Source organism: Eptatretus burgeri, chromosome 8 (genome assembly GCF_056783735.1).
Source record: "Eptatretus burgeri isolate ZD-2024b chromosome 8, Ebu_testis_v1, whole genome shotgun sequence".
In the NCBI taxonomy this organism is placed as follows: Eukaryota; Metazoa; Chordata; class Myxini; order Myxiniformes; family Myxinidae; genus Eptatretus; species Eptatretus burgeri.
Window position 1 is genome coordinate 61,265,086 of NC_140968.1, and position 22,424 is coordinate 61,287,509.

General features: G+C 41.5%; 1 protein-coding gene across 2 annotated transcripts; it reads right to left on the reverse strand.

Moving 5' to 3' along the window:
* Positions 1–10,565: 10,565 nt before the first annotated feature.
* LOC147021853 (ADP-ribosylation factor-like protein 4C) lies at positions 10,566–21,761 on the reverse strand. 2 transcript variants are annotated; one of them, XM_085892269.1, is made up of 3 exons: positions 21,640–21,743; positions 13,583–13,687; positions 10,566–12,183 (listed from the first exon to the last, which is right to left on the reverse strand). In XM_085892269.1, exon 3 carries the CDS (start codon positions 12,123–12,125, stop codon positions 11,544–11,546), a length of 582 nt encoding a protein of 193 aa, XP_085748395.1. In that variant the 5' UTR covers positions 12,126–12,183; positions 13,583–13,687; positions 21,640–21,743; the 3' UTR covers positions 10,566–11,543. The 2 variants fall into 2 exon arrangements, with proteins under 2 accessions (XP_085748395.1, XP_085748394.1); XM_085892268.1 differs by lacking the exon at positions 13,583–13,687 and having other exon boundaries at positions 21,640–21,761.
* Between the last annotated feature and the right edge of the window lie 663 nt (positions 21,762–22,424).

The following is a 22,424-nucleotide window of genomic DNA, read 5'->3' on the forward strand; positions in this document are numbered from 1 at the left end:
CCTTCCTAGAATCCAGTCCATACAAGTGCTGAAAAGTGTGGTAGCGAGTACACACCCCTGACGAACTCCATTAACAACTGCAAATAAGTCAGAGATGGTACCACCACATCTCACAGCACTCTCAGTACCAAAGTAGAGTTCAGACATCAGATCGATCAGTTTTGGTGGCACCCCACGAAGACCAAGAATCCTCCAGAGGGCATCCCGATTCACTGAAACGAACGCTTTACAGAGATAAACATAGGCTCCAAGCAGACCCTGCAAAAACTCTCGCCTGCGTTCGGTGAGGACCCGAAGAGCAAGAATATGGTCAATCATTGACCTCTTTGGTGTAAAGCCTGACTGCTCTGGAGGCTGGTGCTCAAGCAGATGGTGGCAAACCCTATCACGAATAACCTGAGCAAAGACCTTGCCCGGCACGGAGAGCAGCGTCACCGCTCAGTAGTTGTTACAGTCTTGGTGATCACCCTTCCCTTTCAAGAGAGGGAAAACAAGGCCCCTCTTCCAGTCAGTTGGGATGATGCCTGTGTTCCAGGCAGAGCACAGAACTGCATGCAACGACACAAGTGCAGCATTTCCACCAGCCATGAGAAGTTCAGCATGGATGCCACAGATTCCTGGAGCTTTACGCCATTTCAACCGGTTCATTACAGCCTGTGTTTCCACAAGCGAAGGTGGACCACAGTTGATTGGAGGGTCAGCAACTGTAACAACCCCGACGTCCAACTCGACAGTTGGTGGATCAGCCTGGTACAACGGCTCAAAGTAACAGGCCCAACCGGCCTTCACTTCGGACTCCTCTGTCAATAGCCAACCACCCTCTGCTCTAACTGCAGTACATTGAGCGATGGGCTTGGATGAACGCAATGCGTGAATTCCCCTGTAAGCAGGACGAGAATCCCTTGACCACAGGTGATGCTCTACCCCCTCACAGATTCCTAGCACATAGACCTCCTTGTCCACCCTTAGCGCATGTTCAGTTTTACACCTCAACTCCCTGAACAGCTCATCTCTGCCATTCAGCCTGGCCCTGTGACTCTGGTCAATGGTATCCAGTGTCTCATGAGAGACAAAATTCTTCTTTGCCCTCTGGTGAGTTCCAAAACATCCACCGGCAACATCAAGGACGGTGGTTTTGAAGGCACTCCACAACTCTTCAGTACCTCCCAAAGCAGCCAGACTCCTCAAATCTCCACTCAGCTTGTTCGCAAACTCTTCAGCTACCCTCTCATCCTCGAGCTTGCCAACATCCAGCCTAGGCTGGGATGGTACCATTCTCCCGGATTTAAGGTGCAACTTCAGAGTTGCTACAACAATCCGGTGGTCAGTATTGAGGAACTGAGCACTCCGGTAGACCCTGCAGTTCTGAATCATCCTCCAGCGACCATCAACGAGGACATGGTCAATCTCGTTTGTCACACGGCCAGCGTTGAAATACCAAGTCCACCGATGAGCTTGTGGGCGCTGAAACCATGAACCGGCCACCCGAAGTCCATGACTTCTTGCAAAGTCGAGGTACTTAGTGCTATTCTGGTTCATGGTTCCTGACCCATGGGGACTAACACATGTCTCATAACCATCCCTATCAGTTCCAGTCGATGCATTGAAATCCCCCAACACTAGAAGTGTATCTCCTCTGGGGCATTGATCAACCACAGACTCGAGCGTGGCGTGGAATGCATCCTTCACGGTGAGATCACTCACCTCAGTCGGAGCATAAACAGAGACCTGGGAAACGACACGTAAGGAGTGACGAATCCTTCGTGTCATAATACGCTCGTTGATTGGTGTTACCTCAATTATCATTGGAGTGAACTTATTGGACACAGCTACAGCAACTCCTTCGGAATGTTAACCATCAGAGCGACCAGACCAATAGTAGGTGTAACCACCCACCATGATCTCACCGCAATCCGGTCTCCAAACCTCAGAGAGTGCTGCAATACCGATGTCCAAACGCTTGAGCTCAGATGATAACAGAGACAGGTGATCATCTTTCTTCGGGATAGGACATTCCAGGCACCCACCCAAAGGGACTGCCTCAGGTTAACCCAAGGAGACCGCCGTCTGGTGGACGACACCTCAGCACCACTCCGACACACTCTCCCGCAATCTGACCCGGGAATGTTATCCCGTGGTTTCCCTCCTGTCATCAAATATTGGGGGTCCCGAAGGCTTTGCCCCAATCCCATCATCTGGTGAGCTGTCCTGCGAAGGGAAGCTGCATAGGAGGTACTCCCATGCAGTGGGTTTTCAGGTTTCTTTGTGTTTTTGTGTTTTGCGGAATGAAGGGTTTTACGGTGGCCGGAGTGCAAATCCTGCCACCAATCTCCTAATAAAAAGTAACCCAACTGCAGGAGGACGTCCGCAGACACAGTTGGGCACTAGATATAGATGGCCGTTGGCTCACAAGGAGCTCCTCCGCCCTTTGACAGGTTTTGTTTTTAATCCTGCTGGGTGTCCATATCCAAACAGCCTCCTCACCAAAAAAACCTGGTGGGGTAGACGGTTTAATCGCCGACAAACCGACCATGGAACAGGTTAGTACAGGTTTACATGATACCTGCAGCAAGTCACAGATCTAATCTGTCCTGACACCGAGTGGGGGGGGGGGGGTTTGGGGGAGGGGAGGTTTATGTGGCTTGCTTCAGGGAAATTTGCTCCCCTGGGAGATAGTACATCTTGGTGATATTCATCACAACCTGTTAATGTCTGTGTGCCTGCCCCATTGTTCTCTTCCATATTCCCCACACACACCCAACCCCCACAGTCCCCAATGTAATAAAGGATTGATTGATGTGATGTTGATGTTGTGCAGGCATGCTTGGCCAAAAGGCTTCCGCCTTCATTAAAGTTGCTTGTATTTCCTTGTATCATCAGATGAGGAAGTGCAAATTGTTTCAGTTGAACAACACCTCTTCAACACCTCACTTTGCAAAACTATCTCAATCTGTATTATTTTCTACCCTTGCTTCAAACAGATATGTACATCTCTTTTCCTCTTCCTTTGGCTGGTTCATTTTGCTGTACCTTCAAATTTTGACTCACGTCTCACCCATAAAGTAAAGAGCCATCTACATATTACTAGCAGGGATACCCGGCGTTGCCCAGTGCTGTTTCTAATCCTGGTGGCATTTTGAAGAAATGATTTTTGTTTTTTTAAATTTTGTTGTGGGGGCCGAAAACACTTCCCTACACCCACTCAGGAATGGCGTTGGGAATCATTTCATATTACCTTTCATATAGTTACAAAGGCTTCGGCACTAGAGATACATTTAAAAAAATTCCAAAAACAAAAATATCCTACATATATTTTTTAAACTTTCAAAAGTTTTTTTTCTTCGACTAAAACACTCCCTGATACTCACTGATGAACCTCTGAAAGTTTGACGAAGATCCGTTTGGCCATCTCTGAGAAAAATGGTGACACACACATACAGTGTGACACACACATACACACATACATACAGACAAATGATACTCTTTAATAGTAGAGATGAAAATGAATGATGGCGTTTGAACCGCACCCTTTTCCCCTCTCACACCCATCCCATCCTCATTGCCCATTCTGGCCCCATGCATTGCTTTTCCCTACCTTATCTCCATTCCTCTTTTTTTCCAAGCATTCTTTCTCTTTTCATCATTCTCTTTACTTTCATTACCGTCGCTTTTATAAAAATGTGAAATCATCTCCTTGTTATTTTATTTTTGCTCCATTTCTGTTTTTCCCGAGTTTTTCCTTCCACTTCTGTGATTGAGAGTTTGTGTCTTTCTCCAGCTTATTCACCCCATGTCCCCCACCTCTCCCCCATGCTCGATCTTCCCCATGTCATTTATTCCTCCAAGTGTCACTCTATTTTATCCCTCAAGCCTCCTGTTGGTGTGTTCCTGATCTCCCCCTCTCTTTCCATTCTTTCTTTTGTTTCTGCTATGTCCTGGTCCGTTCTGTCTTCTCGCTCTTTCACAAGCCTCGGCTCTGTATACAAATATAAATTCAATCAAATGTTCACCTCCGTACATAATATGTCGACACTCCCGAAGTGTGTAGTTTCTTAGTAACCCTGTGCATGTTGTAAAAATCCAGATGCAACACAAACATCATTTCTTTTCCTTAAAATTTTATTATCACGTGTCATGACATTTGGTCCAGATTTGGTCGCTTATAATATAGGATGCAATCCAAGTATTGCCGATGAAGATTGTACGGAATTTGTCCTCAGTAAGTGTAAACAACATTGTATTGCCATGGTAATAAGAATTCTACGACATTTTACACGTTCCTGACATGCAAGTTGATCATTATGGGGGATTGTCCTATCACAAAGCATCACAAAGAACGTTTTAAAGCTTTGTTCAACCCAAAATAACATTAAAAAAAAACTACACAGCATTTGGTTCAGTTGATGATGTGTCCACATCACAAAGATAAGTGGAATGAAGTCTAACATCTTTTCTTTCTTTTTTAACCATTAAAGTCTCGCATACAAACAGGCGATGTTGAACTGAATGTTTTGAATGAAACACCAGGCAAATAGTTTCTCCACCAGACAACAACAGTTGAAAGTACCTATCTGTTTATTTCGTATGTAAATTTGGTGGAACCTTTTACTCCTACCTACTCCACCCCCCCCCACCTTTCCCTTAGGTTTGGCAGTCAGCATGGTCCTTAAATGCCCTTTCCCTCCCTTATCCTCATTACTCCGATTTCCTCAAAACCTCTTCTTGCTGAACACTCTCCTGCCACTGCTTCTTCTCTCTTTACCACATATTTTCTTTGCTTTTGTCTCAATATTCATTTTCTCATCTTAACCCCCCACTCTCCCTTCAACCCACCTTCCCTGAATGCAGGTACTTGCCTTGAAAATGTTAGGAGCAAAGAACAAATGTAGCAACAGAAATAAAATGCAAAATCAACAAGTTAACACACAAAAAAAACAAACAGGTGAATTCAAAAAAAACACAAACAGGTGAATACAAAACTACAACGGGACTCTTCGACGTCGCGACATTGACAGATATGCCTCTGCCCACTATTATTGAAAGCTTTTATGTAAAAATAAAATAGGTGCTGCACCACGTGACAGATGACGTCATAATTATCAATTAAACATTCTACATGAGTCGTCGTACATATGGTGAAAATGTGTTAATTGGACAAGCGGTTGCAAAGAAAACAGAGAAAATTATCACGGACGGACGGACAACCTGTAAACATAATGCCTCCAGCGAGTTCATCAGCAGAGGGGAAAAAAACAAACAAGAAAAAATAATAAAAAATAATAAGCAAATACAAAAAAAAAAACAACGAAGTAAATACACAAAAACAAAAGTGAAGACAAAAAAAAACAAAAGTGATTACACAAAAACAAAAGTGAATACAAAAAACCCAAAAGTGAATACACAAAAACAGAAGTAAATACACAAAAATAAAAGTGAAGACAAAAAAAACCCAAAAGTGATTACACAAAAACAAAAGTGAATACACAAAAACCAAAAGTGATTACACAAAAACAAGCAAACAAACAAGTAAATGCAAAAAAAGTGTTAAGACAAAAAACAAAAATTATAGTGTAAAAGTCAAGTGCATATATTATTGTGTTCGACAAAATGAGTCCAATTGAAGTCCTGTATTCACGTATCCGATAAACAAATGGTAATTTGAGATTGCAAGGAGGGCACCATGATACCATTTACATGTAGAACGATTTTCCTTGAATCGTTCCCAATGAAGGAAAGCCTCCAACTGAGGGTTTCATTGGGCTTTTATAAGGGAAACGAAGCACAAATAGTATGTGTAATGTCCTTACTGCGTCTCGTGTTCGTAATCGGTTGGCTGGGGAGGGAGTGGGTTGGGAGGCGAGTGTGTGTGTGTGTGTGTATGTATGTGGTGGGAGGGGGAGGGGAGGGGTGGGGAGATGGGGTGGTGGGGATGGGGTGGGGTGGGTGTGTGCAAACCGTGTGAAAACAGGAAAAAGAACCGAGAAGTGGACAATGCTCATCTCAAGCTGAATTCTCCGAAATAGTCTAAAACAGAAAGAATCGTCATCTTGGCATTTCCATCTCTTTAGTTCCTGTTCAGATAAGAAACTTTAACAGTTTGCCTGTCACAATCAGTTATTGACGTTGCAAGAGTTCTGTGTAAACTAGATAAACGATCGATATTAATAAATATTCATCATCGCCTTTGCCAATATGCAGATCTGTTATCATTACACTGCTCAGGATTAAAATAATGGTGATAATAAGTGAATATTTTTCAAAACATTTCAAGAACAACAAAAGCTATTTTCTTCACTTTTTGCTGGATGAAAAGTAAATCCCTTTTGTTTGTTTATTTATTGGAAGAAGCGTAAAGTTGGGCAAGATGCCCCCCTCCCGCCCCCTCATCTTGACCTTGGTATGTATGTTCAATGTCTTGAAGGTCTGCACCGGAGGGCTCTCTGTACAGTGGGTAATTTTAAATAAAAGATATCAACCATTATTCAAAAGAATCGAAGAAAATGTATATGGAGGGAGATGGGGCAGTGTGACCACTCAAAAAAAAGATTCGAAGATGAGCACCTCAAATGTTCCATTATATTCCAAGCTTATGTAAATCATTAAACGTCCCTTCGAAAGTCAAAATTTTGCATCAAATTATCAAAAAATCGCGCTGTCTTGGTAAATGGGTTTCAATTTTACAAGATCTTGGTAAATTTCCCAAGCAATTTCCCAAATTTCCCAATTTCCCAAGCATCCCAAACTGGATGGAAGGGATCTTGCACCATTTTTTTTTCCTGCCAGAACATGTCCAATCTTACACCCGAATGGCTAAAGATATCACTGACTTATTGATCACCCTTGGCATTAAAGAAGAAGAAACCACGAATAAAAAACTTTTCACCACATAATAGACGGTTCAGCAGCGTGCAAGGATTTCTAACCATGTGAATACATGTCGGATGATCCATCCTTATTCTTAACTCCCAATGCTCAGAATTTCCAGAAACAACGGCACCATAAGAACGTTGGGACCGAAGGCACCAATTTTCAGGAACAAGGGCACCTTGCCTGTCAAACTGCCTTATGCATGGTCACATGCTAAAACATGTCAGTCTACACTCCTGTTTGATAACAGCTATTAAAGTAACAATAAGTTTACAAACAAATCAGACTTCAAATAACTTTTCAATGTTTTTAAAGCTTCACCAAGTCAACCGTATCAGTGAGCGAACAACCTTAAAAAATTAAAAACATTTTCAATATGGTCACGTACAAGGTTACATTTTTCATATACAACCTTACCATCACTTTCTGACATCTTGATATTACCATGTTATTTACTGTGACATCATAATTATAGAAATGGATCTCAGTAGACTATGCAAGTTTTTATCTCCCCTTTTTTCAGAACCAATGCATTCCACTTTCACCAGGATGACAAAATTATAGTCCTGGCCTAACAACGGCAACTCCCCTGGAGCATTGAGCAAGTCGGTGCAGGAATTTAACTTTGAACAACCATGCTCATCTTGTTTATCATCTCGAAAATATGATCCATTAGAAACCGCAAAGCTATTCTTTTTAACACAGTAACCATGAGGTTTCTAGCAATTCTGCAAAGCATGACAACTTGGTGATACAATACCAACCTGATTAGATTGAACACTGGTGAAAATTTGTTTGCATCCTCAGCAAAGAGATCAGTGATGCAATTACAGAAACGTTGACTCCCTTCTGACCCTTCGACGTCACATGCAACCCGTCCTTCCTTTTCTCCAATCATATCAACCCTTTCCTCTGTCCTCTCTAACTCAGCCACATCATATTTCTTCCAAATCCTCATTTATTAGTTTTCTTAGCCTGGCAGGATGGCCTCGAGGTACACACACTTGCCTATGACTTGTCCAGCCTGGGTTAGAATATCGGCTCAGATATAAACCGTCATCTTGGTGTTTCACATAAAGGCCAAGGCATCATTGTGTGTGTCATGCCTTGGACGGATGTTAAACTGGCATCCCATCTGCTGGCATTAGTTGGTGAATGTTAAAGACCCCATGGTGTCTTTTGTGAAGAGTATGTGACCGATCACCAGCACCCTGAAAAAGTTACAAATTATTGCTCCAACCTGCATCAGTGGCACAGCCGCAAACCCCAGCAAAATATGCTACCCTCAGCCTTGTGCTGCATACCAAAGAAAGAAAAAGATTCCTTTCCCTGGTGTATTTCTCCAATGTGTCCACTCAACCCACCTTGCATAATCTGGGGTGACCCCCAATTTGCATGTAAAAAAAACCATCCAGCTGCAAACCATACTTGTGAAGATATATATATATATATATATATATATATATATATATATATATATATATATATATATATATATATATATATATATATATATATATATATATATATGTATATATATATATATATATATATATATATATATATATATATATATATATATATATATATATATATATATATATATATATATATAATATACCTAGGATGCCTTCAGAAAGTATTCACACCCCTCGACTTTTGTGACATCTTGTTGTGTTGCAGCCAGCATTTAAAATGGATTAAATTTAATTTTTTTGTCACCGCTCTACAGAAAATACCCCAGAATGACAAAGTTAAAACATGTTTTTAGTTTTTTTTTTTACAAATTTATTGAAAACGAAACACAGAAATATCAAAGAAGCACCTTTGGCAGCGAATACAGCTTCGCGTCTTCTTGGGTATGTCTGTATCAGATTTGCACATCTGGATTTGGGCACATCTCCCATTCTTTCTTGCAGGTTTGCTCAAGCTCGGTCAAGTTGGATGGGGAGCATCAGTGAACAGCAATCTTCAAGTCTTTCCACAGATTCTCAATAGGATTCAAGTGTCGGCTTTGGCTGGGCCACTCAGGGACTTCCATGTTCTTGTTCTGAAGCCATTCAAATGTTGCTTTGGCTGTATGCTTGGAGTCATTGTCCTGTTGGAACACAAGTCGTCACCGGAGTCAAAGGTCTTTTGCACTCTGAAGCAGGTTCTCCTCAAGGATTTGCCTGTATTTGGCTCCATTCATTGTTCCCTTGATCCATATTAGTCCCACAGTCCCTGCAGCTAACCCTAACAGCTACCATAGCATGATGCTACCACCACCTTGCATCACTTTAGGGATGGTGTTAGATGAGTGAAGAGCTGTGCTCGGTTTCTGCAAGACTAGCACTTTGCATTCAGGCCAAAGAGTTCAATTTTCGTCTCATTAGACCACAGAATCTTTTGCCTCATGCTCTCAGAGTCTTTTACATGCCTTTTTGCAAACTCCAGGCATACTGTCATGTTCCTTTTTCTCAGGAGTGGCTTCTGTCTGGCCACTTTCCCGTAAAGCCAAGATTTGTGAAGTGCTGCAGAGATTGTTGTCCTTCCGGCAGGTTCTCCCATCTCGTCCAAGGAACTCTGTCGTTCTGTCAGAGTGGTCATTGGGTTATTGGTCACCTCCCTGACCAAGGTCATTCTTGCCTGGTTGCTCAGTTTGGTAAGACAGCCACCTATAAGAAGAGTCGAGGTAGTTCCATATTCTTTTCATTCCCAAATGATGGAGCTCACTGTTCTCTTGGGAATTTTCAACACTCTAGAAATTGTTTTCTACCTTTCCTCAGATCTATGCCTCCTCACAATTCTATCTCTGAGTTATACGGACAGTTCCTTGGACTTCATGGTCGAGTTACTGCTCTGACATGCACCGTCAAATGTGGGACCTGATATAGAAAGGTATGTTTCTTTCTAAATCATGTCCAATCAATTGAATTGGCCACAGGTGGACTCCGTTCAAGTTGGCGAGACATCCCAAGGATGATCAATGGACATTGGATGCACCTGAGCTCAATTTGGAGTGTTATAACAAAGGGATTGAATGCTTATTGGCGCAAGACATTTCAGCTTTTCATTTTTAATTCATTTGTAAAAATTTATAAAAACATGTTTTCACTTTGTCATTATGGGGTATTTTGTGTAGATCAGTGACAATGAAAAATCTCAATTCAATCGATTTTAAATTCATGCTGTGATGCAACACAATGTGACAAGTCACTTTCTGAAGGCATGTAGATATTCTTGTTTAATCGGTGCTTTAAAATGAAACATAGTAAACTGTATTTGTATACAGTTTGTAAAACTTACTTTGGTACTCTGCTCAAATGCATACTCGGTGGGTGCTGCCAAAGCAGCCTTATTGTAAGGATTATAACGGGTGGTTTGCCTTTGCTTTCCCAGTGGTCGTCAGGGTAGCAATTTATAATTTGTTCAGAATGCCGGTGATAGCTCACGTCTTCTTTCCGAAGGACACTGTGGGATCTTTAACATCCACAAAGTAATGCGGCAGACAAGACGCCAGTTTAACGTTCATGTCCATCCGATGGATGGCACGCACATTGACGAATCACCCTGCCTGTGAAACACCAGGATTCCGGTTATTATCTTGGTCGGGATTCTAACCCAGGTTAGACAGCTTGGTGACGAGTGTGCGTACCGATCAGGCACCTTACCAGCAGATATTTGCATATATACAGATGTAAAACAACTGAAAATGGCAATTTCAGTGCCAAATATTCAGCATTTAATGGCTTCTTTTGTAATTAAAAATACAAGAGCAAATTCAGTTTTAAAATGTGCAATAATTAAAGGTTGCATACTTGATGCTTGGGTATATACTACACACATAACCAACAACAAGAACAACAAAAATGTCTTTTTAAAAGGAGCACATGAGGTTAAATGCACCAAATGTAACGACTTCAAGAGCAGTCTATTGAGGTTAAAACAGGAAAGTTAGTGCGAAAATCACATGAACAATCGACCTTTGAACCTTACCATTGCAGATTGGTCTCTGAAAGCAAATATTGGAAAAGTCATTGTTAATATCATTGTTAAAAGGGCACTTTCAAAAGCAAACTATTTCAGTAATGGTCGTTAATGCAATGTTTCTACAAAGTACAGTATAATGTGCTGCAAGTGATAATACTCATTTCATGAACCGTCAATGCTTGCCTCTCTGAGATGGAAGTACGAGAGTATATATATATATATATATATATATATATATATATATATATATATATATATATATATATATATATATATATATATATTACATTTCAGCTACGAATGTTCAAGCTTTGGCTTGTACACCTGTGGCTGTTGATTACATTGCAGGGACATAGAAATCAAGCAAAATCCAGTCGTAACCAGCGAGTGTTGCCCTCGTGATTGGACGTGAGTAAAGATTATAGTTATGGAAACGCATTTTAAAGTTCATTTTATAAGATGTTTGGAAAAATAAAATTTACATCGCTGTGGAAATGTCTAATATAGTACAATAATGATGATGCATTCATGTGGTTGGTGAGAGATTCTGAAGGCATCGAAGAACAATTATGCCAGAGGGAGTGGGGGCTTGTAAGGGGTGGGGGAGGGGAGGGGGAGAGCTGCACTCAAGTGACATCACAATGTGAGTGACTGCAACGCATTTTGCTAATGTATGTGTGACTGTCATTGAAACACAAAACCCTTCAATGTATTTTCTTTTTCTGTTTCTTTAGAATCCTCCGCCGGTGCAAGACCATCTCACGAAGTTTTTCCAATCCTTCTGGAAGACCTTCCCCTATGATTGCACAGGCTGGCTGCAGGTACCACAATGTACCAGGTCCGAGGTCTGTCAAGCCCAATGCTTGTTCCACATCTCCAGGTGCCAGAGCTGCCGGAAGATCTTGTTTATTGGCTACGACCAGCAATGGCACTCCTTGGCTCTCGGGTGCTCGTACTGCCCTCTGAAGTTCTGTGCGTGCCTCTTCGAGCCGCTCACTGTCTGCAGAATCGACGACGTAGACAATGGCGTCGGCACCACGGGCATACGAGCGCCATAGTGGTCGAAGTCGCTCCTGGCCACCGACATCCCAGAAACGAAAGGCACTACCATGCACCCCACTCCGTAAGCGCTCCATGTTGAAACCAATAGTAGGAACTGTGTTAACGAACTCGCCCAGCTTGAGGCGGTACAGCACCGTTGTTTTTCCTGCCGAGTCCAGGCCTAGTATCACCACATGCAGTGGCCGCACAAAGCCAAGGCTGTTGCCAGACTGTGAGGCTCCCATTATAATCTGGGCCTTACAGTCAGCCACCTTGTGGAAAGGCAGTTCACTTCTTTTCACCCTGAGAGCACAAGAAAAACATTGGAGATAAAGAAAATATATCTTCACATGATGTGTAAAGTTTTATTCTTGTAAACACAATCTAAGCTTTTCAAGAGATCGAACATTTCTTTCAAAAAAACTCACAAACTGAAAACATTGTAATTAAAAACTACCACCTATAATTCATTAATTGAGCCAGCACTCGTTGAAGTGATTCTACCATCCTTCACTCACTCGCTGAAATCCATTCAAAGACACCAAAACTACTCTTATGGCATTGAACATCCAAGGGGGAAAAGCATGGACATCAAATAAGTTTGTGGCCAATGAAATAAATTCTTTGGCCACCTTCATGATATTTCATATTTGGTTGATGGAGCAGTCTAAGCTCTAGAATGATGAAACAGTCCAGGAAGTTGATACTCTAATGAAATGAAACCTCATAGATCACAAACATAAAAACAGGAAATGCATTGTGTGTCGTTATGTCGTCATTACCCCATGCATGCAAAGCAAAAAGTGGGGTTAAGCAATCGGTTCACTTCTGTCTGTTTATTAAAGTCAGTTTATGATGGAGGAACAACTTTACTTAAATTTAATTTTATATTTTGAACACAAATCGAAACACGAATCAGAACATTAACCTGCAGTTTATTTTTACAGTACTTTGACTGAATTCGTCCCGATCACACAATGTGTGGAGGAGATCACACAGGAGTATTTTTCTTTTTTTACTGTCTGTCTGCCTGGCAGTCAGACAAAATTGAAAATCATTTCCAAGCAGGAAACACTGCTTTTAATGATGTCATAAATGAACTAATGCAACTCCTTAAACAAGATGGTTTAAAAGACACTGGTCCATCAACGGTAGTAAATTTCCAGAATTGTTTTTCCTACAACCTTCAAAATCTTTATTTTACTTCATTTGAATTATATACCTGAACACTGTGGAACACAAGTCGCTTTTTAGCACTTTCAAAATCCTTCCGTTTAACAGGACTTGGGAAAAATATATATATTCATGCCCTGAGGGCAGGCAGATTAATTATGAGAATCATCATTCACATCATCATGCCATGAGGGCAGCATAAATGTTTATGATTCTGCATTCTGACAAATATGATGGCGCATTGTGCCGCTGTATGTTTATCATCATGCCTGATATGCAAGTTTCACGAACAAAATGAACATAGATAGTGTTTACAAACGCAAATCAAGAGCTTAAAACACTCTTCCCATGTCCTTTTCCTCATGACTGCCCCCGGAGTAAAGTGTTCTATGAACTCTTCAGTTCTAGTAAGTACTAGCAGAGCCTACCCGTCACTTCACTGACGGACCAGTTAGTCGTCCTGTTTGCCAAATTTACTTGTGCATATAGAGTCATTTAATCTCAACCCCCACCCCCTCTCTGTCCTTACGTCCAACTCCATTCCTCCCCCCCCCCCCTTTGTCTCCTTGTTCATCCTGATGTCTCTTCCTGCTAGAAATGTCTCACACACGGCGACGAGGTTTGACAGGCCCGTCTGTTGGGAGGGGGCAGGGGAGGGGGGGAGAATGGAGGGAGGACAAATATAACAATGCAAAGAGAGTGCTTTCATCCCAGCATTGCCCAGATAAAAAAAGGAACTTGAAATACCCTCTGCCACTGCTAGGTGGCATTACACATTTACATTGAAAATTTATGCCCCCCATTCCTTCCTACATCCCAGCATGAGGCTGTAGCCACATAGCCTATGTTAACCCCAACACAAAGTTGTATTTGTACTCCAAGTTTGGAGTTTGTAACTTAAAATATGTGGCCATGCATAAGGAACAGAGAGAAAGAGAGAGAGTGTGAGAGAGTGTGAGAGAGTGTGAGAGAGTGTGAGAGTGTGAGAGTGTGAGAGAGTAGAGAGAGTAGAGAGAGTAGAGAGAGTAGAGAGTGTGAGAGAGAGTAGAGAGAGTAGAGAGAGTAGAGAGAGTAGAGAGAGTAGAGAGAGTAGAGAGAGTAGAGAGAGTAGAGAGAGTAGAGAGAGTAGAGAGAGTAGAGAGAGTAGAGAGAGAGAGAGAGAGAGAGAGAGAGAGAGAGAGAGAGAGAGAGAGAGAGAGAGAGAGAGAGAGAGAGAGAGAGAGAGAGAGAGAGAGAGAGAGAGAGAGAGAGAGAGACAATGGCGTATGTATGTATTTATATCTATATATATATATATATATATATATATATATATATATATATATATATATATATATATATATATATATATATTTTTTTAACTGTCTTTTGCTACTAAAATTATATAAGAGCACCTTGTGATGAAAAAAGGGAAATGTGACACCTTGTTGTCTGCGGCCACTTATGGTCACAGAAGCAGACTCAATGTGATGATTGAGACAAGCTTTTTTTTCTTAACAGTAAGAAATTCAAATATACGCTACACCTTTGTCAGAAGCTTTGCTCAAAAATGTGGCAAGGCCTGTTATTTTATCTTCCGGCTCTTAATCAATACACAAGATCTGGCCATTGTGGCGCTATCTGCGGAGTGCACTTGGCACTTCAGTCATGACAAACAGGATAGATCAAAGTAAAGCAGGTGTGGCAAAGTGCAAACAGCGCAGATAGCGAATGGTGGAGACAGTTAATAGAACTGAAATAGTTGATTATTATTGCTTTTTTAATGGTACCAAGTACTCCCACCTTCTTGTGGGATTGGTCGTACGAGGTACATTGGAGTCTCACAAACCGGCTGGCAAAAATTTATGTTCAACTGGAGCTGGTTAGGGAAGGAATTTGCAGTTTTATTACAGGGTACTGGTGATAACTTGCCTACTCTTCGTGAAGACACTGCAGGATATTTAATATCCTCTAGCTAATGCTAGCAAGTGGGACACCTAGCTTAGCACCTGTCTGAGGGACAGTGCTTTTTGTGATGTTCAGCCATTCCTGCGAAGCCCTTGCATTCTGGGAACTTATACGTATTTGGGTCAAGAATCGAACCCAGAATAGACAGCTCAAAGATAACTGCACTACAACTGAACGATTGGAGTAAAAAACTTAAAACTATACTGAGGCTCATAAAAATTTCAAGAAGCAAGTCACTTGGCATGTTTGTTCCTTCATCCATTCACTCACTTATTTATTTACTTACGTTTTTCCCCTTTTAATTTACTTACCTTTTCGCCATTAACAGCAGGTGTTTCCATGAAGAGGCCAAACATATAGTTCACTCATAACCATAATCTTGTTAGCATGAAGGAGACATGGCCCTAAGAGGTGCAGGTCACATGCCAAGCTACTTTGTATTTAAGCTGTTCTGCATTCCAAATTCACCACGCACACCACACACAATCTGCGCTGGTGTATTAATAGGCCATGCACAAAATGCCATCAACCCTTCTAAACTGTATGTCCCTGGGCCTGCAAAGATGATTTATATTAGAAAAAACAACTTCAAATCATGTGATTTTTTAGAGAAAGAAAACTTTTTTTGAAGATGGATATATTAACAGAAAAATTTGCTTTCATTCACAATGTTGAAGTTTTGAACATTTCAATCTTCATTTAATTTTTACATCTCTATTTTCAAGATAAGTCCATTTCTCTGACAGGAAGGTGCTGAGGCAGTGTGTAAACTTCCAAGCTGTCTATTCTGGGTTTGATTCCCGACCCAACTATATACTGTCGGATTGGTGTATCGCAACATGTTGCATCACAAAATGTACCATCTCTCAGATACCATAAGGTGAGTGTCCCGTATGATAGCTTTAGATGGTGGATATTAGACATCACATGCTTTCTTTCGTGAAGAATGCTCAAGTTATTGCCAGCAGGCTGAACAAACGATACATGCTTGTTACCTTCATTCAAACGTCAGGCCTGGCCAGCCTGTTTGTGAAAGAATTGGGCCAAAAAAGGACCAAAAGCTTTCCAAAACTGACTCCACAAGAAGGTGAGATTAATTGTATTCGTTGCAACAGTTAATTACTTCCGCCACAGGTTATGTTTTCACCCCTGTGTTTGTCTATTTGTTTGTCTGTGAGCAGCATATCTCAAAAAGTTATGGACGGATTCAGACGAAATTTGGTGAACAAGTTGGGTGTGTGACAAGGACAAATTGGTTAGATTTTGGTGAAGTTCTAGATCCGGATACAATACATTTTTTCAGTAATTCTTCACCATTGAGAGACAGGGCCAAAATCGATGTATAGTATAATATCTCAAAAAGTTGTGAAAGAGTAATGACAAAATTTGGTGGATGAGTTGGGCAGGTGACAATAACAAGCCGATTAGATTTTAATTCAGGTGCGAATCCAGATCCGTCCTATCAGTGGAATATAAAATGTAAAGTGTTCAGCCAAGTAGAGATATGTGCTCTACCGAGTGCCATTCTTGTTTTGTTCATAGTCGTTGTAGTAGATTTTAGAGATGTTCATTCCCATTGCTGTGCAAAGGAAGAAATTTCAAAAGAACAACTAAGAGTTCCAGAAACAAATATATTTTGCATTTATTCCTCAAAAATGGTTACATGTGATTCAAGCAATATCCCCTAATTCCTAATAAAGAATACAATTAACTGTTGTAACTATATTATATCAAAAACACCTGCATTTTTAAAAGCAATCAAAAAAAATTGTTACATGTGATTCAACCAATATCCCCATATTCCTAATAAAGAATACAAGTAACTGCATACAAGAATACAAGTAAGAATACAAGAATACAAGTAACAACTTCAAATCATGTGATATTTTTAGAGAAAGAAAACTTTTTTCGAAGATGGATATAAACAGAATATCCATCAGAATATTATATCAAATATTATATCACTATAATCAGAATATTATATCAAAAACACCTGCATTAAATAAATAAATAAACGGTTACATGTGATTCAAGCAATATCCCTGAATTCCTAATAGAGAATACAATTAACTGTTGTAACTATATTATATCAAAAACACCTGCATTGTAAAAAGCAATCAAAAAATAAAAATAATGGTTACATGTGATTCAAGCAATATTGCCTAATTCCTAATAGAGAATACAATTAACTGTTGTAACTATAATATATCAAAAACACCTGCATTTTAAAAATAAATAATTTAAAAATAAAATAAAATGGTTACATGTGATTCAAGCAATATCCCCTTATTCCTAATAATACAATTAACTTCTGTAACTATATTATATCAAAAACACCTGCGTTAAAAATAAATAAATAAATGGTTACATGTGATTCAACCCATATCCCCTAATTCCTAATAAAGAATACAATTAACTGTTGGAACTACTGTATATTATATCAAAAACACCTGCATTTTTAAAAGCAATCAAAAAAATAATAATAATGGTTAAATGTGATTCAAGCACTATTGCCTAATCCCTAATGAGGAATACAATTAACTGTTAGATATTAACTTATATCGTAACTATATTATATCAAAATCGCCTGCATTTTTTCAAGAAATCAAAAAATAATAATAATGGTTACATGTGATTCAAGCAATATTGTCTAATTCCTAATGAGGAATACAATTAACTGTTGTAACTATATTATGTCAAAAACACCTGCATTTTTAAAGAAACCAAAAAAAAAAGGAGATGAGGGATGATCCATAAATTCATGGCCTGATGTGTGAAAATACTTGAGAATGAATGACATTAACGGAACTTATTTTGCCTTTTTTAAATCACAATTGTAACTGCATAGTCCTTTTACAGCCTTTCAAACCAAATAAGTATTTGCTTTTTCCACTGGAATGTTAATCAACAGGTCAGAGGATGAGCGGAGGTCACAAGACGAAGCTGTAAAGAACTTAGCAAAAACTTGTAAAAGGAAGAAAGCCCAGAGGACATCCTAAAGAAGTCATGGATTGCAAGTGTCAAGAAAGATGTGGAATGTTTGGGTTTATACAAAACTGATTCAATGGGTACATCTGTATGGAGGAATGCCATCATTCGATCGGTCACCTGAAAAAGGAGAAAATGGGTGTAAAACAGTAGTTGTAGAATAGGTGGTCCTCTGGTTTAATATCCATCCGGGGGATGGATTTTGAGGTTGGATAATCTTAATGGAAACACATTGAGGGAAGATGTTTTCATTTAAATACAGGCATTCCCTTCTGCAGGTGTTTTGACTCTGATTACTTGACCATTGAAAGACGAGGTTTGTTGGTTGGGAAAGATGTGTGGGAACAACATACATTCAACATTATTTGTCCTCAAGTCCTTAAGACATGATCATGTTCTCACATCATGTTCTCAAGATAGATAACATCGTGGAAGAGAGACATAAGATGATGAAAGCTTGTGGGTTTCCCTTTAAAGGAATTTGTAAGTGGGTAGGTAAAGGGAATAATGAGTATGTGAGGGTCAATGGCTCGAGGGTGTAGAACAGGAAAATTATTTCCCTAAAAACATTTTTTGGGGCTGAGGACAAATTTGGATACAAAGGTAATTTCAGTCCTGAGTGTGGTAGACAGCTTGGCAACGGTTGAAAAACAATACAAACTTCACAAACCCATCAAAAGGAGAGATGGTGAAGATTGGTGGCCCTTTTGTGTTTCCACAAAGAGCTTGGAATTCCAATTTTCCTCGAGGTTTTGTTACCGGGATGCACTGTGGGCAGCTGTCCAATCCTCCCCCAATCCCCCTGCCCCTCCCTCACACACATCCACCCTTTCCACACCCACACTACTCCACTCAGATGCGAGCAAACCAAAGGACAAAGGTTTCACTTCCTCTGACAACAGGTGGTCGGGGCAGGACCAAGCTCCGAGTTGGGTGAGGTTCAGCAGTTCGTCTCTGTAGCCTCATAATGCCTTCACTCAGGTCCACATCCCATCACGAACTGATATGATTCAGATGCCATCTGTTGCTGTCCAGCCGGATAGGTGGGGTCATCATGTTAATCAGTCCCACTGAGTGTCGGCTCCTTCAGTGGATTCCAGCTCCGCATTTTATTTTCCACCAATGGCTTGTGGGAGAATGGCAGAAGCAAGCGAAATGTTTACTTGGCACTCTATCTGCCAAGCCCCTGGGGAGACCATTAGAATGACAGTGTCAGCTTTGACATGCCGATAATCCCGTTCCGTTTAGACAAAGCCCTAATGAAACCCGAGCGCTCTCACGGTGCGACTGCCATTTCTGTATTTTCAACACGAACACATGGAAGGCAAATCACAGCTGATGAACCGCACACCAATGCAATTCCTATATACACGACTCGTTTCCGAGTCACATACTACCTCATCGAACATCAGCCTGGCCAACCGGTTTGTGAAAGACTGTGGCCAAAAACTTTCCTATGCCCACCCCACGACAAGGTGGGAATAATTGTGGAATGAAAGACCACCTAGTGAGGCTTGACATTCGACTGGAGTTGATTTGAGCAGGATTTTGTGATTTGTTCAGGGTGCTGGTGATAGCTCGCCTCCTATTTTCAAAAGACACCTTTAACGTCCATCAGATAATGCTATAATCAGATGGAACACCCCGCTTAAAGTCCACTGGAAGGTTGGCACAATGGCCTGCCTGTGAAGGACCTATCAGTTTATCGTAGGGTTGGGAGTCAAACTCAGACTCGACAGCTCAAAGGTAAGTGACAGATAACATACTATCGGACAATGACTCAAATCATATCTCTTACGGCCATAATGTGACCATACACGAGGATGCTATGTGCGAATGAAATATTTATAGGTTTTCCTATACGAAAGGGCTTCAAGAGCCCACGTTACTGCCACAGTAGTTGCGAGGTTGACGGTTTGAAGAGCATACTGTGTGCAGATAAGTGATCGGACCATTCCGAAACGTTATTTACACAACACACACGGACACAGTAGAGTCCTGTGTGCCTCAAACTCTCCCAGGCGGTGAGGAAACGGGGCCAGACAAATCCATCCCGATTCTTTAAACTTTTGGGAAAACTTTGTGGCTCACTTCAAACAAAACGGTGCAAACTCAAGAGAAGTGACCCCGCTGGCTCGGTTCAAGACCCCCCTCCCCTCCCTCCTCCACCCTCTTCTCCCCACTACCCACCAGCAGTCCACCACCCTTCCTGTCCTCATCACACCATGCTGGTACAAAACTGCTGCTGATGCGAAAAACGAGAGGAGTTCCGTGAACTCTATCCCATGTGTACGGAGATACATTTCTGAACGAATCACTGGCGGAGGAGTTAAGAACTGCTGGAGGGATGATGAAAGACAGACGAGCACCGATGTTCGATTAATGTGGACATGGAAACTTTAAGAAGGAAAATCACAACGGCCAAGAGTGTAAATTTTAAAGTGGTGGTGCTGGTGGTAGGACCATAAGCTTATGCAAGTTCTCGATGATATAACCGACGGTGCCCATCTCGAGATGATATGACCGGCCAGTGCCCATCTCAATATGATATGACCGGCCGGTGCCCATCTCAAGATGATATGACCGGCTGGTGCCCATCTCGAGATATGACCGGCCGGTGCCCATCTCAAGATGATAAGACTGGCCGGTGCCCATCTCAAAATGATATGACCGGCCGGTGCCCATCTCGGGATGATATGACTAGCCGGTGCCCATCTCGAGATGATATGATCTGCCGGTGCCCATCTCAAGACGTTATGACTAGCCGGTGCCCATCTTGGGATGATATGACAAGCCGGTGCCCATCTCGGGATGATATGACCGGCAATGCCTGGATTCGTTTACCCCAGGAAAGAATTAAGAGTTTATACAGTTCAAGCAAACACGTGAGTGCGATTAAAGATTGGCGCAAGTTTGAGTTGAAGACAATTTCAGAACAAATCAGAGACAGAGGAACCTTAATAGAGACGGTGCATGCAGTTCAGAGAACTTGTTCGTTTGACAGACTCGAGCCAATGGAACGCGCAGGTATGTAATCTCGGGTCAATGAAATGAGCGGGTATGTAATCTAGGGCCAATGAAACGAGCAGGTATGTAATCTCGGGCCAATAAAACGAGCGGGTATGTAATCTAGGGTCAATGAAATGAGCGGGTATGTAATCTAGGGCCATTGAAATGAGCGGGTATGTAATCTATAGCCAATGAAACGAGCGGGTATGTAATCTCAGGCCAATGAAACGAGCAGGTATCTAATCTCGGGCCAATGAAACGAGCGGGTATGTAATCTCGGGCCAATGAAACGAGCAGGTATGTAATCTCGGGCCAATGAAACGAGCGGGTATGTAATCTCGGGCCAATGAAACGAGCGGGTATGTAATCTCGGGCCAATGAAACGAGCAGGTATGTAATCTCGGGCCAATGAAACGAGCGCGTATGTAATCTCGGGCCAATGAAACGAGCGGGTATGTAATCTCGGGCCAATGAAACGAGCAGGTATGTAATCTCGGGCCAATGAAACGAGCGCGTATGTAATCTCGGGCCAATGAAACGAGCAGGTATGTGATATTCACGAAAGTTTTTGATAACCGAAACACCTTTAGTAACCCTCCCACCCCAAACGGTACGAATCGGACAAGACGCGCTGGTGCTTACCCACTGGTTGGTCCATGGGGACTGAGACGCACGCGAACCAGCGCGTTCAAGGTCTGCAATATGAAGGAGTGTGTTCGGCACGATTCCGACTCATGGACACCCAGCACACACGACCCCCGCCCTTCCCCCAATCTACACCTCGTACCGCCTCCAACTCCACCCCCTGTACCCACCCCCATCGCAATCAAAACGTCATTCTTCCGACAGACACCTCCACCCCATTCCTTTCCTGTTGGTCAATCCCTCCCAGTTGCCGCATTCTAACCGTTGTTCGTTTGAACCGCTCAAAATGCTTCATTCATAACAACGCTCAACAATCAAGGAATTATTTAATTGAAAAAACAACAACACTTTTCCCATGCCTGTTGGGCCGTTATTTATTTACACCAGTATTTAGTGAGCAATGGGCCACCAGCACAGAGGTCGGCCTGTTTGGTGGTCTTCTTGACGCAATTTATAACTCAGATTTATATTTCTGTGAATCTCAAGTTCACAATCCATAAACTTTGTTGGTTTGTCCATTATACCTCCTGATGTTGTTTTCACCCCACACACGAGAAGCGAATAAAGCAGAGTTAGGGAGGTAATTGGTTAACTTCTGTCTGTCTGTCTGTCCGTCCGTCTGTCCGTCCGTCCGTGCCAAATCTCATCACGATATCTAAAGAACCATGGAACAGATTTCGTTCAAACTATGTAGCAATATATATTGACACAAAGATGATGGGATTCGATTTCGGGGTCATTAAGTCAAAGGTCAGAGGTCATGTTAGGTAAAAATTATGTTT